At 34.9% G+C, this 14,070-nt stretch overlaps 2 protein-coding genes across 2 annotated transcripts in view; one reads left to right on the forward strand and one right to left on the reverse strand.

Moving 5' to 3' along the window:
• Positions 1-13,235, forward strand: part of LOC125807086 (rhomboid-like protein 15) — a 103,583-nt gene extending 90,348 nt beyond the window's left edge. The window contains exons 2-14 of the mRNA XM_049486851.1: positions 6,340-6,370; positions 8,177-8,342; positions 9,203-9,506; positions 9,773-9,805; positions 9,899-9,990; positions 10,151-10,224; positions 11,214-11,308; positions 11,391-11,469; positions 11,859-12,028; positions 12,485-12,536; positions 12,614-12,670; positions 12,796-12,870; positions 12,955-13,235. Of these exons, the coding sequence (XP_049342808.1) occupies positions 6,347-6,370; positions 8,177-8,342; positions 9,203-9,506; positions 9,773-9,805; positions 9,899-9,990; positions 10,151-10,224; positions 11,214-11,308; positions 11,391-11,469; positions 11,859-12,028; positions 12,485-12,536; positions 12,614-12,670; positions 12,796-12,870; positions 12,955-12,960 (1,227 nt within the window). The 5' untranslated portion in view covers positions 6,340-6,346 and the 3' untranslated portion in view covers positions 12,961-13,235. The remainder of the gene's footprint in view (positions 1-6,339; positions 6,371-8,176; positions 8,343-9,202; positions 9,507-9,772; positions 9,806-9,898; positions 9,991-10,150; positions 10,225-11,213; positions 11,309-11,390; positions 11,470-11,858; positions 12,029-12,484; positions 12,537-12,613; positions 12,671-12,795; positions 12,871-12,954) is intronic.
• The window catches only part of LOC125807103 (tropinone reductase 1), a 177,143-nt gene that overhangs the window by 60,519 nt on the left and 102,554 nt on the right, over positions 1-14,070 (reverse strand). The window lies entirely within an intron of this gene.

Raw genomic sequence — 14,070 nt, forward strand, 5'->3', positions numbered from 1 at the left:
GTTAAAGCTTGACGTTTAGGGTTAGAGCCTTGAAAATACCTCCCCGTAACTTAAAATTCATGGTATAGTGTTAGAATGTCAAAGCCTAAACCCCAATGATCAGCCATGGGTCCTTGAGGAAAAGCCTCAAAATTGTGACCTGGGCAGTGACCCACGAGGGCACCTACTCCCTGTAGGTCCACTCACGCCATGTAGATGGGAGTCGTGGGTCAAGCCCCCCAAAATCAAGTTGCAGATCAATGAACCACGGACCTGCAGGACGCCACGTGAGTCCACTCACGGACCGTGGGGCCTGGGTCGTAGGTCACACCTGAAACTGCCTTTTGGTAGTTAAGCTTAGGGTTTTTTTGGGGATTTCCTTTTTAATTAATGGTTATGTGGTGTTGTTTTAAGCTTATTTTAAACACCTATATACGTATTTTTCCCACCTAAAATAACTCATCTAAGATCATAATTCAGAAATCCCCAAATCAAAATCAAATCCTCTATAATATCTTCTCTCTAGAACCCCAAAGAAGGAGAAGAAGAAGATCAAGTTAGGGCTTGAAGAAGGAGGCTTTCTCACACGATTTTGTTGAATTTCTTCGTATGATAGTCTTTGATTCATGAAATGCTTTCATCCATGAAGCCCTCAAACTTTCAATTTCAAAGTAGGAAATTCTCCAAAATCTAGGGATTTCACTCCAAGTCATGGATTCATTCTTAAAATGTTTTTAACGAATTATTTATCTTATATTATGATTGAATTGTTGTTTTATGATGGTTTTATGATAAAATCTCCCTTGAATCCATGAAATCCCCATAACCCTAATTTGTGACTTTGTGATGTGGGTAAATTGTAGTAAGATGAATACTATGAAATTGCAATTGTAGTAGTTTAGTTATTTCAATCATGTTATCATCCATGTCCAATGTAGTAATGCTAGATATGATTGGTTGAATGTGATCTATATCCCTTGAAGGGCAAAACATGAGAATTAGCTATGTGTATGAGATTTTTATGTATATAATTAGATTGCTTTGAGAGTAAAGTAACTACACTATAATCTAATTTTTGTGTTAATTGGATGATTATCCTCATATACACACTTATGTATGAATATCATATAATGTGAAAGGTTTGTCACATATAGTGATTCTTAGGTTTGAAGACTAGTCTCACTTATTGAATCTAGGAGTTTTAGCATGAGTTTGTTGGATTGAGTGTCAAGACACTCTTCTTTAATTATCAACTTAAGTCAAGACTTAATGTGAACTCAATGGGAATTATGCTTAGTACCGAGTGGATATTGACAATGAGATGGAAGCTCCTCCGTTAGTAGATGGCGGGTTTCTAGAAGAAGTCTCATGAGATAGAAGCTCCTCCGTTAGTAGAGGACAGCTTTCTAGAAACAATCTCATTTTCCCATAAACTATGTGCCCACATAGGTCTTTAGCTAGTGGATCCACCTAAGGTAAAAGTATAGTTCTACCTTAGGCAATTAGGACAACCCCTTTCGGTGTGGGATAGACACCGAATTCCATGATTATGCTCTCATGGTCTATGTCGGTTAAAGCTAATCCCTTTATGATAAAATGAACTAGAACATGAGTTATGTACTATAGTTACTCAATAAGCTTTCCTTAGTGTGGGTAGGAGCATGAAATCTTATTCATACATTGCACAAGGATGCTTTGAGGGTATTTATGGTATGTTTTCATTATGATATAGTGATCAATATGTTTAATATACTCATGTCTTATGCTTTTGCACTTATTTGTCATGATGATTCTTAAACTTGGTAAAATGCATAGTTTTCAATTAAAATGTCACTTTTAGCATATTTTCATGGTTTTGTGCATCACTATCATACTTAGTGCATTTTTTTGTACTAACTCATATTTCCTCTACATTTTTTATAAATGTGGGTCCCGGTTCTTGAGGTGATATCCTTCTTGGTTGAAGCTTGGATTGACTATTCTTCTTGCTTATTGGTGAGTCCTCATGTTTGGTTCGAGGACGGACAATGATTTTCTAGTTTCATTCTTATATTTTCAATTGAGAACTATGTTGTTAAGGGTTGTGACCCTATTTTGAGACTTCTATTGTAATAGATGGCATTCTGAGACAATTATAGACTCCCGCTTCACTTTTATGAAAACTTCTTAAGGCTTGAAATGTATTTTACTCTTTATTGTTCTTTAGTTATGTGATAAGATGCTAAGTGGCTTACACGATGTCTTTAGGGGTATTGTATGTCATGCTACGTCTAGGGGGTACCCTTGGATCGTGACAGCTAGACACTTTATCTAGTAGTAAATTTGCTCAAAGATAAAAATAAAAATGTAGTTGTAATAGCTGAAGATTGAAATATTTGCACTTATGGAGTACGATGATTCTTCGAATTCCTAATTTAGTTTGTGCAATTCTTTTTTTTTGTATATGTGGTTTTATTCTTTTTTTTATTTAGATATGTAATTTCGCAAAACACTGATTTATTTTTCATGTCAGTTGCAAACAAAAATGGATACCTCCCTGATAAGTATGTGTTGAAAATAAATACACCTATTGATCAGTTGACTACATTAAATAACTCTCTATAGTTATAACACCTCAGATTTGAAAAGGGCTAGAAAGGGAAAACGGAAAAAGTCCACGAACCCAAAATGAACCAAGGACTCTTCAGGACACCCTCGACGGTCAGTGAATGATACCACGGTCCATTAATGGCATCGTTGGACCGCCCAGGGATGATCCTAAGCAGGAGTCACCTATACAGTGCCCCAGACGATCTGTGGTGACTTAGACGACCCGTCGAGTGGATCGTCAGTCACCTAGTCAAAAAGGGTTTCATCCCAGTCGTTGTTAAGGACCACAATGTCAAAACGGTCCGTGAAGCTTCACACGGACCGTGAAGGATACTTATCAGACTTATGATTTTGGGTCAACCTTAAAAGATCATATATTTCAGTACAAAATGAATTAGGTGGCCCATTACTTATCAAATTAAAGGTCTTTGGGTCCGCTTTCTAATGTCGCCTAATTTTCCTAATTTCGAGCCCGAAGTAAAAAGTTATGCCTTTTTTAGTGAAGCCATGTCAGACAGGGCATCTTCACGACCCACTTGACGGTCCATTATGATTTAGACGGGCCCTGAAGGCCCTCGTGGGAGGCATTTCAACAGTTTTAGGTAAGGGTCATATGAGTTTTTTTCCAATTATTTTAACCCAATACTATGCCGTTTTATCTTCTACCCTAGGACCTATGTAAATATTTTTACCCCCAAAATCACCCAATTCAATTCATTCTCCTAAATTCCCTACACTTGACCAAATCCATCCTCTCTAAAAAAATCTTCTCTCTAGATCAGGGAAAAAGAAGAAGAAGACAGAGTTCTTCAAGTTCAAGTCTCAATTCTTCATCATTAATTAGGGCTTCAATCAAGGTATGTATGGAGTTCATAAATGGGTTCAATTCACTTATTGAGCCCCCAAAGTTTCTTGAATTCTCTAATTCGATTTTTCAAGATTTGATCAGATTTTCACTCAATTCCTCACGGGGTCTATTTGTATGGATCCAATTTCTTTATTATTATCTTATTTTGATGATTTGAGCTTAATTACATATTTTTCAACCAATTTCATGTGAACTCATGTATTGATATATGAATTTTGACTATGAACTCAAATTTACATGAATTTATGAAGAAGCTTTGAAAGATGAAAGATGAATTTATGAAGAAACTTGAAACTATGAATATGTTTTATGAAGTTATGCATGATTTTATGAAAGTAATGCTTATGACTCAAGTAAGTTTATAGATGAAGGTATTTATATGCATAATGAAGTTTGACCACATGACATGAATGATATCTTGATTTTCCCTCAATGTTTTTCGAGCTATTTTCCTAAACTAGGTATTGCTTAATATGATATCCGGTTATGTCATTAATGATTATAGATCACGCCTTCAACATTTTTCATTAGTAGTAAGGCATCTCTAGCATGAAGTGAATGACTATGTGCCTTAAAAGCTATTATGAAAAGATCATGGATGGTGAAAATTTTCTCACGCATGGTCTAAAGAGCTATCCTATGTTGTTTCTAGCTTGGAAGAATATCTTAATTGTACTTTTCCATGGATGATAAGACAATCAACGAATACCCATGTCCCAATCACTTTTCTTATGATGTATTATATGGCTTATTGAGACAAATGTTAGACTTCCGCTTTGATTCAAAAACTCTTTTATATGAAATGCTATCTTTTGAACTCTTTAATTCTATTATTTTGTTTGATGCATGCTAAGTAGCTTGTGTAGGGGCTTATACGTCATGTCACGTCTAGGGTGTATTTTGGGTCGTGACAATAGTAAGTTACAAATTCCACTAAATAGCTCATTATAGTAAAAAATGAAGAGTTATGTATTCTTGAATGAAGTGGGAGTTATAGGATAAAAGGTGATGCAACTCTTGACTGAATAAGAGTTACAAGTCTCAACCTTGTCTTATAAAAGGAGGATTTGGGATCATCAAAAGACAATAAAAACACAAGAAGTGAGTTCCTTAGATAAAAAGTGTAGTCGTTGTGAAAAATAATACAAGACTCCATAGTTATATTATAGGAAATCGCTTAGGCAATTGTTGGTGATAACGCTCGATCCTAGAAGACAAATGTATGTATTATTCTGCATAAATCTCAAAGTATAAATCCTTCATTGGTATCAGAGCAGGGTTTATTAGATGTGTTTATCTTTTAACCATTGCATGATTAAAATATAGTGATAAGTGGATTTTCGATTTTATAGCACTAGAGAACTTATCGGCGCTTCGCCTGATAATCCATGACCTCATTAAAATTATGAATGATCATTTTCTAATATCCGAATACTAGAAATTTGGATATTCCACATATATTAAGAACTTGAAAGATTGTTAAATTCTTGCTCCTTAGTGAATTTATCTTCTACATATTTTCAGTTATAATATTTGTTCTTTGATATAATTAGCTTCTCTATATGAATGATTTTTGATATATAAGTCAACTATCACTTTCTTTATAAAATAAATACATAATCACCCCATCAAACTTAGATCCTTTTTTTAAGGAGACACCTTAAGTTTGCGGAGGTCCTATTATCCCACGAAACCATTTAAATTCAAATACATCATTTTGACCCATTTTCACGGCAATTGTAACTTCACACTAGAAAAGTGCGTGAAAGGGTAAAATTGCAGCCCCAAACCAATGGAAAACTGACACATGGCATTGTTAAACCATAGTGAAAAGAGACCCACGTTTCTTCTTCCTCAAACCACCATTAATGGTTGTTGAGAGCTTTTCTCAACAACAAAAGTTGGTTCTTTACTACGCGAAGCAAATCTCTTTATTGTATACTTTATCATCAAGTTCTAGCAATCCATCTTAAGATCTTTTATTAGAAAAATCTACTTAACAACGACATAATACTTAGTCAATTTAGCACCTCAGTTACCTTTCACCAAAGAAATTTGAACCCATTTCCGTTATATAGTTTGAACCCATTTCCGTTATCAAAGAATCTACTCATACAAATTCAAATAAAATGAGAAATTCACTTATAGAACTCAAAGCTAGTCTTGATTTCGAAATACCCACAAAGCTAAAATGGATTAAACTATTTTTTGGAGAAAAAAATTGAAATCAAACACCAAATAAACAACAAAAACACTGAAAAATAACACACAAATTATAAAAGATAAAATTTTATTGTTCATTGAATAAAACACTAACGTAAGTTGTTGGACAAATGTGATTACATAAGGAAAAAGCCCAAAAAAGAAGTAGGTACGAACTAAAAAAAATGTCATGATTGTGATCAATTCTTTTAACTTGTTGAATGGAGGAGAAAAATAACAAGGAGATTATAGTTTTGTTTCATTTTTTTTTTGGTGAAGATCCAAAGTAGACTTCCAAGGAATTATGGGTGAAATATAGAGTCGGTGGTTATATATCAAGAAAGAATTATCGCTCAACCTAAAAAACATTATTTATTTTTTGTCATTTTATTTTCAATTGTAATTTTATTATTATGTGGTATATTACACCAACATATTGATTATTGAATAAGTAAATCACTAATATACTAGCGTCCTCAAAAAATCTAGTAATGAAAAATGTCACAATATAAAAAACATGATTTAAAAATAACAATTATTTCTATGACATTTTTAAGCAACGGGTTGCTATAAATGGATTCGGGTCGGACATTTTATCAAAGACCCGACCCGGAAAACAGGGGTATATATAAAGGTACTCTTGAGTTCTACACTCTACCTGAAGAAAAATTGGAAATCTCTAAAGAAGAAGAAAAACTCAGAGCGAAAATGAGACCAAATATTGTTTCTGAGGTATTGTTTTTCTCAATATTACTATCTTAGATCTATAAATTGTTCATATTGTATGTATTGAAATGTCAATGTAGATGCTAGGGTTCTGATTGAAGTTAGGAATTTGGTGAGGTTTTAAGTATGTAGTGAAAATGCTTGATTTTTGAGTTTTGAATCTCTGATCATGTTATTTTTGGAGAAATAGAGTAAATTGAGGTTAATTTTTAGCTTCATTTGGAAATTATAGTGATTTTCATGATGGGGAAGTTAGAAAAGTGGTGTGGTTTTAAAGGTGTTGAGAAAATGCTTGGTTTTTGAATTCTGAAGCTCTGATCATGTTATTTTTGGAGAGTAGAGTAAATTGAGGTTAATTTTTAGCTTCATTTGGAAATTCTAGTGATTTTCATGATGGGGAAGTTAGAAAAGTAGTGGGTGTAGTGGAAATGCTTGATTTTTTATTCTGAATCTTTGATCATGTTATTTATGGAGAAATAGAGTAAATTGAGGTTGTTATTTTAGCTTCACATGGAAATTATAGTGATTTTCATGATGGGAGAGTTAGAAAAGTAGTGGCTTGATTTTTATTTTGAATTTCTGATCATGCATTTATGGAGAAATAGAGTAAATAGAGGTTAATTTTAGCTTCATTTGGAAATTATATGGGATTTTTCATGATGGGTAAGTTAGAAAAAGTACCGGGGTTTTAAAGATGTAGTGAAAATGCTTGATTTCTGAATTCTGAATTCTGAATCTCGGATCATTTTTATGGAGAAATGGAGTAAATTGAGGTTATTTTTTTAGCTTCATATGAAAGATTTTCATGACAAGGAAGTTAGTTTTCATTTTTGGTCATTTATTAAGGGACTACTTTTGGGAAATGGGGGTACTCTGTTGACTTTATGTAACTGCAACGCATGCCACGTAATATGATGATACAATTGGAAATTAATGTGATTTATGAATGCATATGTATTGATGATTTCCAGTAGAGAAAATCTGTAATGATGGGGTAAAGGCCGCAAAGTTCCTCCCCTTATTGCATAAAGCTTTTAAACTTGTGCCTCAACTAGTACGATCAATTTCAGATGTTGTTACAAAACTGTTTTGATTTCCCAGTAGGGAAGATCTGTAATGATAGTGGAAAAGCTGCAAAGTTCCTCTCCTTTCATTGCATAAAGTTTTTAGGCTTATGCCTCAGCTAGTATGATCGATTCAGATGTTGTTGCAAAGTTCCCGAAAATTTTATTCAATAACTGTGTTTACTTCTTTATATTCTAGTAGTGATATAAGTGCTTATGTCACTGCAAGGCTGTCACAACAATGATCTTTATATCTCTTTTGGAGAATGGTTATTCCTCTTGTATTTGTTAACATTTATTCCTTTAAGTGATTCATTATATAGTAATAGATTAGCCAGTGATTTCTTTTTTCGTTCAGTCTGTTCTTTTTATTACGAATCATCTATCTTTTCCTTGGTTCAAACTGTTTATTAGTTCTCTGTTTTAAAGTTTCTGAACCAAAGGGTGATATTAAGATCTAGGACTACTCGAGTTATCAGAGCCACCGTTTTACTTGTATATTCTTCTGATAAGAAGGAAATAGAGAGATTGTCTTCTTAGTTTAGCCATTTGAAAGGTCTTTCTATTGATGAAGGGAGAAAAAAAGAAGAAGAGAACTTGTACTCTACAAATTCCTACATCAAACAATTAAAATGTCACATATTTCTTAATACTTCATAATGTCTAACTTGGACATTGAAAGCAAGACAAGAATCTGTGGGAAAAGTAGCTTTTATGTTGACTCTCACTTGTTCCAATTTGTTTGTAGGCGGGATTACAGACAAGGATGGGACAGTGGTGGGAAGGAATTCCTATCCTTACATCTGCAGTAGTGGTTGTTTGTGGGATAATATACTTGGTTTGCCTTCTGGTTGGGTATGACTCATTTGCTGAAGTATGCTTCTTGCCATCTGCTGTAATTTCTCGATTTCAAGGTAGGTTCACTTATAGTTCTGTTTTTCCTTCCTAAAAAAACAAGGTGTACATATATAGTGCTTCTGATACATCAAAATGTGCCTGTTAAAAAGAAATCCTGCCTGCACTCAAATTACTCTATTCTTAGTGGAAAGATTAATTTGATGGAATCTTGTCAACTATTTGAGGATAATTATACATTGCTATTGCTTAGTGATCATTGATGAGTTGTTTGGGGTTCACTTATAGTGCTGTTTTCCCTTCCTAAAAAAACAAGGTGTACATATATAGTGCTGCTCATACATCAAAATGTGCCTGCACTCAAATTACTCTATTCTTAGCTGAAAGATAAATTTGATGAATCTTGTCAACTATTAGGATAATTATACATTGCTGTTGCTTAGTAATCATTGATGAGTTGTTTGGGGGGTGGGGGTGGGGGTGGGGTGGGGGGAGCAATGTGGCTTGGGTGGTTATTTGAGTAGGAACTACTTTCTGCCTATCAATTGATCAATTTCTTTAGTTGTTCACTTTCTTTTGAAGACTTTGGAACCTTACTCTTTCATGTAATTTTACTCATCTCTTCTCATGCATTTGCCATGCGTGGCTATGAATTGATCAATTTCTTTAGTGGCCTATGAATGTGCTATATTTCTTGCTCAGTTTCCAACTCATGATACATAGCCATTGTAATAATTTTCGTATTCGTCATACATTATTGATGAATCACATAATTCAACTTTGATTTGCTGGTTCTGTAGTGCATGAAAATCTTTTGTGGAGCTATAATTTTGATATCATTTCTTTCCTTTGTCATATTTAGCATAACTTTGCACTCCTATTTTTTGACACTGATTTTAATTTTGTGTTTCTGTTGCAGTTTACAGGATTTTTACCTCAATTCTGTTTCATGGTTCTCTACTGCATGTTCTGTTTAATATGTTAGCTTTGGTCCCTTTGGGTTCAGAGCTGGAGAGGATTATGGGATCAGTGCGCCTGTTATATATAATTGTTCTGTTGGCCGTTAGCAATGCCTTACTCCATCTTCTTATAGCATTGTTGGTTGCCCATAATCCCCTTCATCCCTATCCATACTTTATGGACGAGTGTGCTATAGGTTTCTCAGGGATCTTATTTTCAATGATTGTGATGGAGACAAGTCTAAGTGGGGTCCAAACTAGAAGGTTTGTCGCTTTCCTGTTTTTGGATCGGATTTCCTCTTCTTAAATCATTAAATTATTATTTTTTCTTGTTCCCTTCCCTTTGTACAAGTTTGAAATTCCTTTTATAAATCAGTGATCCTGTATATGCATGTTATATATGAGCATAGACAGATACACAAAAAAATGTTCGACATTAGATGTGAATGGTTACATTAGAATTTAGATCAATTATTAGTTGTTGGAATCATGTGTTTGCTAATGTGAGTTTGCCTTTTTTCTTTTTGCAGTGTGTTTGGGCTTTTTAATGTGCCTGCTAAATGGTAACTAGTTTACTTTCCGATAATTGTAAGTTTGTTTTATTTTTTGTATTGTGTGTATCTTATGCTATAATGTTTTGATTATTTTTTCACTAGGTATGCATTGATCTTACTGGTGGTATTTCAGCTTGTTATGACTAATGTCTCCTTACTTGGACATCTTTGTGGTATTTTATCTGGATTTGCATGTAAGTTGCTTCCATTATGCTGGACCCTCTTCAAGTTTTCCAAATTCTATTCTATGTCATTTGTGGTATATGATAATTATGTGAACAATCTTTATATATTTGTGATCGCTTATCTTATAATTCTTTTTTCTTTTTTCCTTCTCTTTCTTGATGGTACCAGATACATATGGATTGTTCAATGTCTTAATACCTGGGACTTCTTTCTTCTCGGCTATTGAATCTTCCACTTGGCTAGTAAGTTCCTAAGAAACGATATCAAGATATTCCGATATTTCTTATTGGACCACTTGCGTGTTCAACTTGGAGGTATAAAGTGATGTGAGCATCACCCTTCTGATTGACCTTGCTTGTTTGTTTGCTTCTTTTCGTTGATGTTAACTTCCCACTTTGGCTTGTTGGCATCTTGTAGACAATTAATTCTTAAAGAGGACAAAGAATAAGTTAAGCCTATGGTCAAGGCATTTGCATCATAAATGTTCACAAACAGAGACACCACTAACAGCATCACAGGGAGGGGATGAATATTTAAATCCAAACTGGTCTGTAGTGTTAACCAAGAGAAAGGATGAAGTGGTTGCATTTTAGTTAATACAAGAAAGCATCGCCTCTCTTTTCCTGCTGCCCTGGGTTGCTTGTCCTAGGAGATGACTAAGTCATTAAGTAGATTCTGCTTCTTTTAAGTCCTTATGCTGATGGCTGATGCTATATGTTCTCTACTCTAAAATCCCAAAAACAAGTTTCTAAGTAGGCCATATTATTTCTCTTGTTCATTCTTTTCTCAATTGTTAAATGTAAAATCTGACTGGAATAACACTCAAAAGAGTGTACTAGAGCCCAATAAGTTGATAAGCGAAGACCAGAAAATAATGAACTCCGCGAGACTTACATTTTATAGCTGTAAAAAAGAATTAAAAATATAAGGCATTCGCATGTGCCCATTTCACAAAAAAAGTGAATGGGGTATCTTTGCTCCCTTTTGATTGTGAAACCAGTTAAAATTCCATTGGGTTATGTACATTTAACTTGAACAAAAGAAAATTTTGTTTTGCTCATTGTATTGTTATATTGAAAATTTGGATCATCATATAATACATTTTTAGTGGTTGAGCCATGCTTTCTCCAAGGCACATCAAAACTCTTGCCCACCTTAAAATTTCATTTGTTTGGTTTCAATAACATAGTGAAATTTGCAAAATACTTATATATTTCTATCTTCTGGGCAGTCAACTTGTGTGAGGAGACCAAAGTTTATTATGTGCACTGGTGGTAATGGTGCCGGATACCTACCCACACATTCAAATCAAACAGTGACCTCCAGGTGGATCTTGTTCTTTACTTTAGTCGAATCTTACTGATTTAATCTGAGCATGTGCAAAAGTAGTGACGGTTCTTCCTTTCAGAAGTGGAGTGCTTTCTGGAAATATTTGGGAGAACCTTTCTTCGTGGATGCCACAGAGAGAGAGCTCTCTCTCTGCTCAGGTATGACAGATTATTGAGACTTACTTATCCGTTATGTCCCATTGACTGGTCTAAATTAGAAAGAGTTGAGAGGCTATCATGTCTTCCTTTTCTTGTCAGCAGAAATTTCTTTTCTTCTTAAGTAGAGTAGATAAAGCTGCAATGTTGCATGATCTATAATGGGTTGTGAACAAGGGGGAATTGATGCCATTTTATATCTGTGTATTGATGAGTCTCGCATATGTATTAATCAACCCTTCTCCTGAAGAATTCCCAACTACACAACTGCTTGATAGTTGCTACTTACCTAGTTCTCTTGTCTGTGTGCCCTAATGTATAAATAAGAACAAAAATCATGGATTATAATGCAGTTAAAAGTCTCTTAAGTTATTAATTTGTTCAAATTGCAGCCAGTGACAGATGATAGCAGGTTTCCTGGGAGAGGAAGAACTCTGAGTTCCCAGACCACCACCGGAAATCATGATTCAACATTACAGTCTAGGCTCCTGGATGGTAGCAGCAGCCCTGAGCGTAGTTCACCTACAGCTACAATAGGTGGAGAGCGGAGCTTAGCTGGAAGGTGCTAGAAACAGACTGTTAATAATCATATCGATTTAGTATTTGACTAAATCATTGCTTGGTGCACTAAGATAGATTTGTTTTTAGTTACATTTTCACGTGCTGCTGAGACTGCTCTCTGATTGAATGATTAGCTGGAAAACAAGGTGTTTAAATTGGTTGATCCAGTAACCAAGTTTAAGTTATATCGCTACAGATAGGAAAAGCTGGATTTTCTTCAATGCGTTCACAAAACTACAATCCCTATGATTCGTTTTTTTCACTTATAGTTTCTTCTGGATTTTCTGATTTCTATCTTGATCAAAGTAAAGCCTCCAATTCCCATAATTACCTGACGTTCTTATTGTGGGTCAAGCTTGAATGCTTGATAGCTCAACTTTGTTGTTAAAACCTAAGAGCTTAGTGTCTGTGATTTGCTCTAAACACCATTATATTTTGATTCTGTGTGACATCTCAGACTATCAGCAGTAGATACTACCGCCACAGCTACCAGACCGCTAGGACAGCAGGTATATGATTTGAACTTCGATACTTGCTGAGGGTTTATGTTTACCATCATTCATGCTAAAATTATCTTTGAATATAGGCTTCCATTCCCTCAGATGAAGAAGTTCAGAAACTTGTTGCAATGGGCTTTGAGAAGGTACAGTTGTTTGAATGCATCATTTCCTTATAATTCGAGGAACACAATTCTTATCAGTTATCACAGCTTTCTGAGATTTACCTTGCAAATTAACTTCTGGATCGCTAACAATCTTGGAATCTCAGACACAAGTAGAAGTTGCATTATCAGCAGCTGAAGGGGACTTGAATGTTGCTGTGGAAATTTTAATGAGCCAACAGGTACTTCTTTTCGGGTGTTGTAATCCCAGTCATAAAGGGGCTTATTATTCTTCTTAACGGATCTTTCAAATGCCTCATATGCAGGGTTAATATGAAATGCTATCATCAGATATACATCAACATTTGACTCAAAAAGCCGAGGCTCTGCAAAACTAGTAATCTAATTCCTCGAGCCCTGGTTGTTTTCCTCTTCTTCTTTTTGTTGTATATATTCTTACAGCAAATTTACACAATTCTTAGAGAGAAGGAAGACCTTAGTGTGTGATTTACGCCTAATCCACATAAAACAGAGATGAATTGTACATCTACCTTCATGATTTTAGATGCTGCAATATCAATGAATCATTTTATATTTTCTTATCCTATATCCAATGTGAGAATGAGTCTTTTTTCTCTTCTTTTAATTACAATCCTGTGCAAGTATCTTTCTTTCCTCCTTGACTTGTAGGTATTCTCTTTTCCTCAAGATTTTGGTCTAAACAGGAGTTTCAACTCTGCTAGTTGTACACATTACAAGAGCAATTTTATCTTGTCGTGTAAGCTTTGGGGGCTTTAATGTTGTCACTGACTATGAGTTATACTATTAGACTAAAAGCACTGCTAAATGAGCCCTCAGGGTTTTGGTTCCACGCGGCAAAAGATAGAACAATGCCCGTGGTGTATGATTGATCCTATACGAGTGTGAATCTTGATAGTGAACCAAGTTCGATGTTGTTGTAAGATTAGATAAGTTCCTACATCGGAAGTTCGAATCTTGATAGTGAACCACACACCAGTGTTAGTGAATCCTCTTCCTTAATCACAACTACTCACTTTACAATGTATAAATATATATACAACATGTCAGTGTATCTCGTAAGTGGTGTCTAGAGAGAATGGTGTTTATTTGGAAAGGTATCTCGCAAGTGGAGTCTAGAGAGGGTAGTAGATAAAGAAGCCGTTTCCTATAGACTCCGAGTCAAATGTTCAAAGTAAACGTTCCTTCCCACATCGGTTTGGTGAACTATTTTACTTCTCTTAATATGTAACTCTCAAGCATAAGCACAGCAATCAGATCACATGTTGACGTGAATGGGCTGTAACCCATCCTATGGATGGCTTAAGGCCCAGGAAAGTCCCCGGGCCCATAACCGCAGAGATGCGGGCTCAGAAATGAGTTATGCTTCATGGGCTGGAGTCCAAATCTCATAAATGGGATTG

This window comes from Solanum verrucosum, unplaced genomic scaffold (genome assembly GCF_900185275.1).
Source record: "Solanum verrucosum unplaced genomic scaffold, falcon-dt-bn FXZP01000196.1, whole genome shotgun sequence".
NCBI lineage: Eukaryota > Viridiplantae > Streptophyta > Magnoliopsida > Solanales > Solanaceae > Solanum > Solanum verrucosum.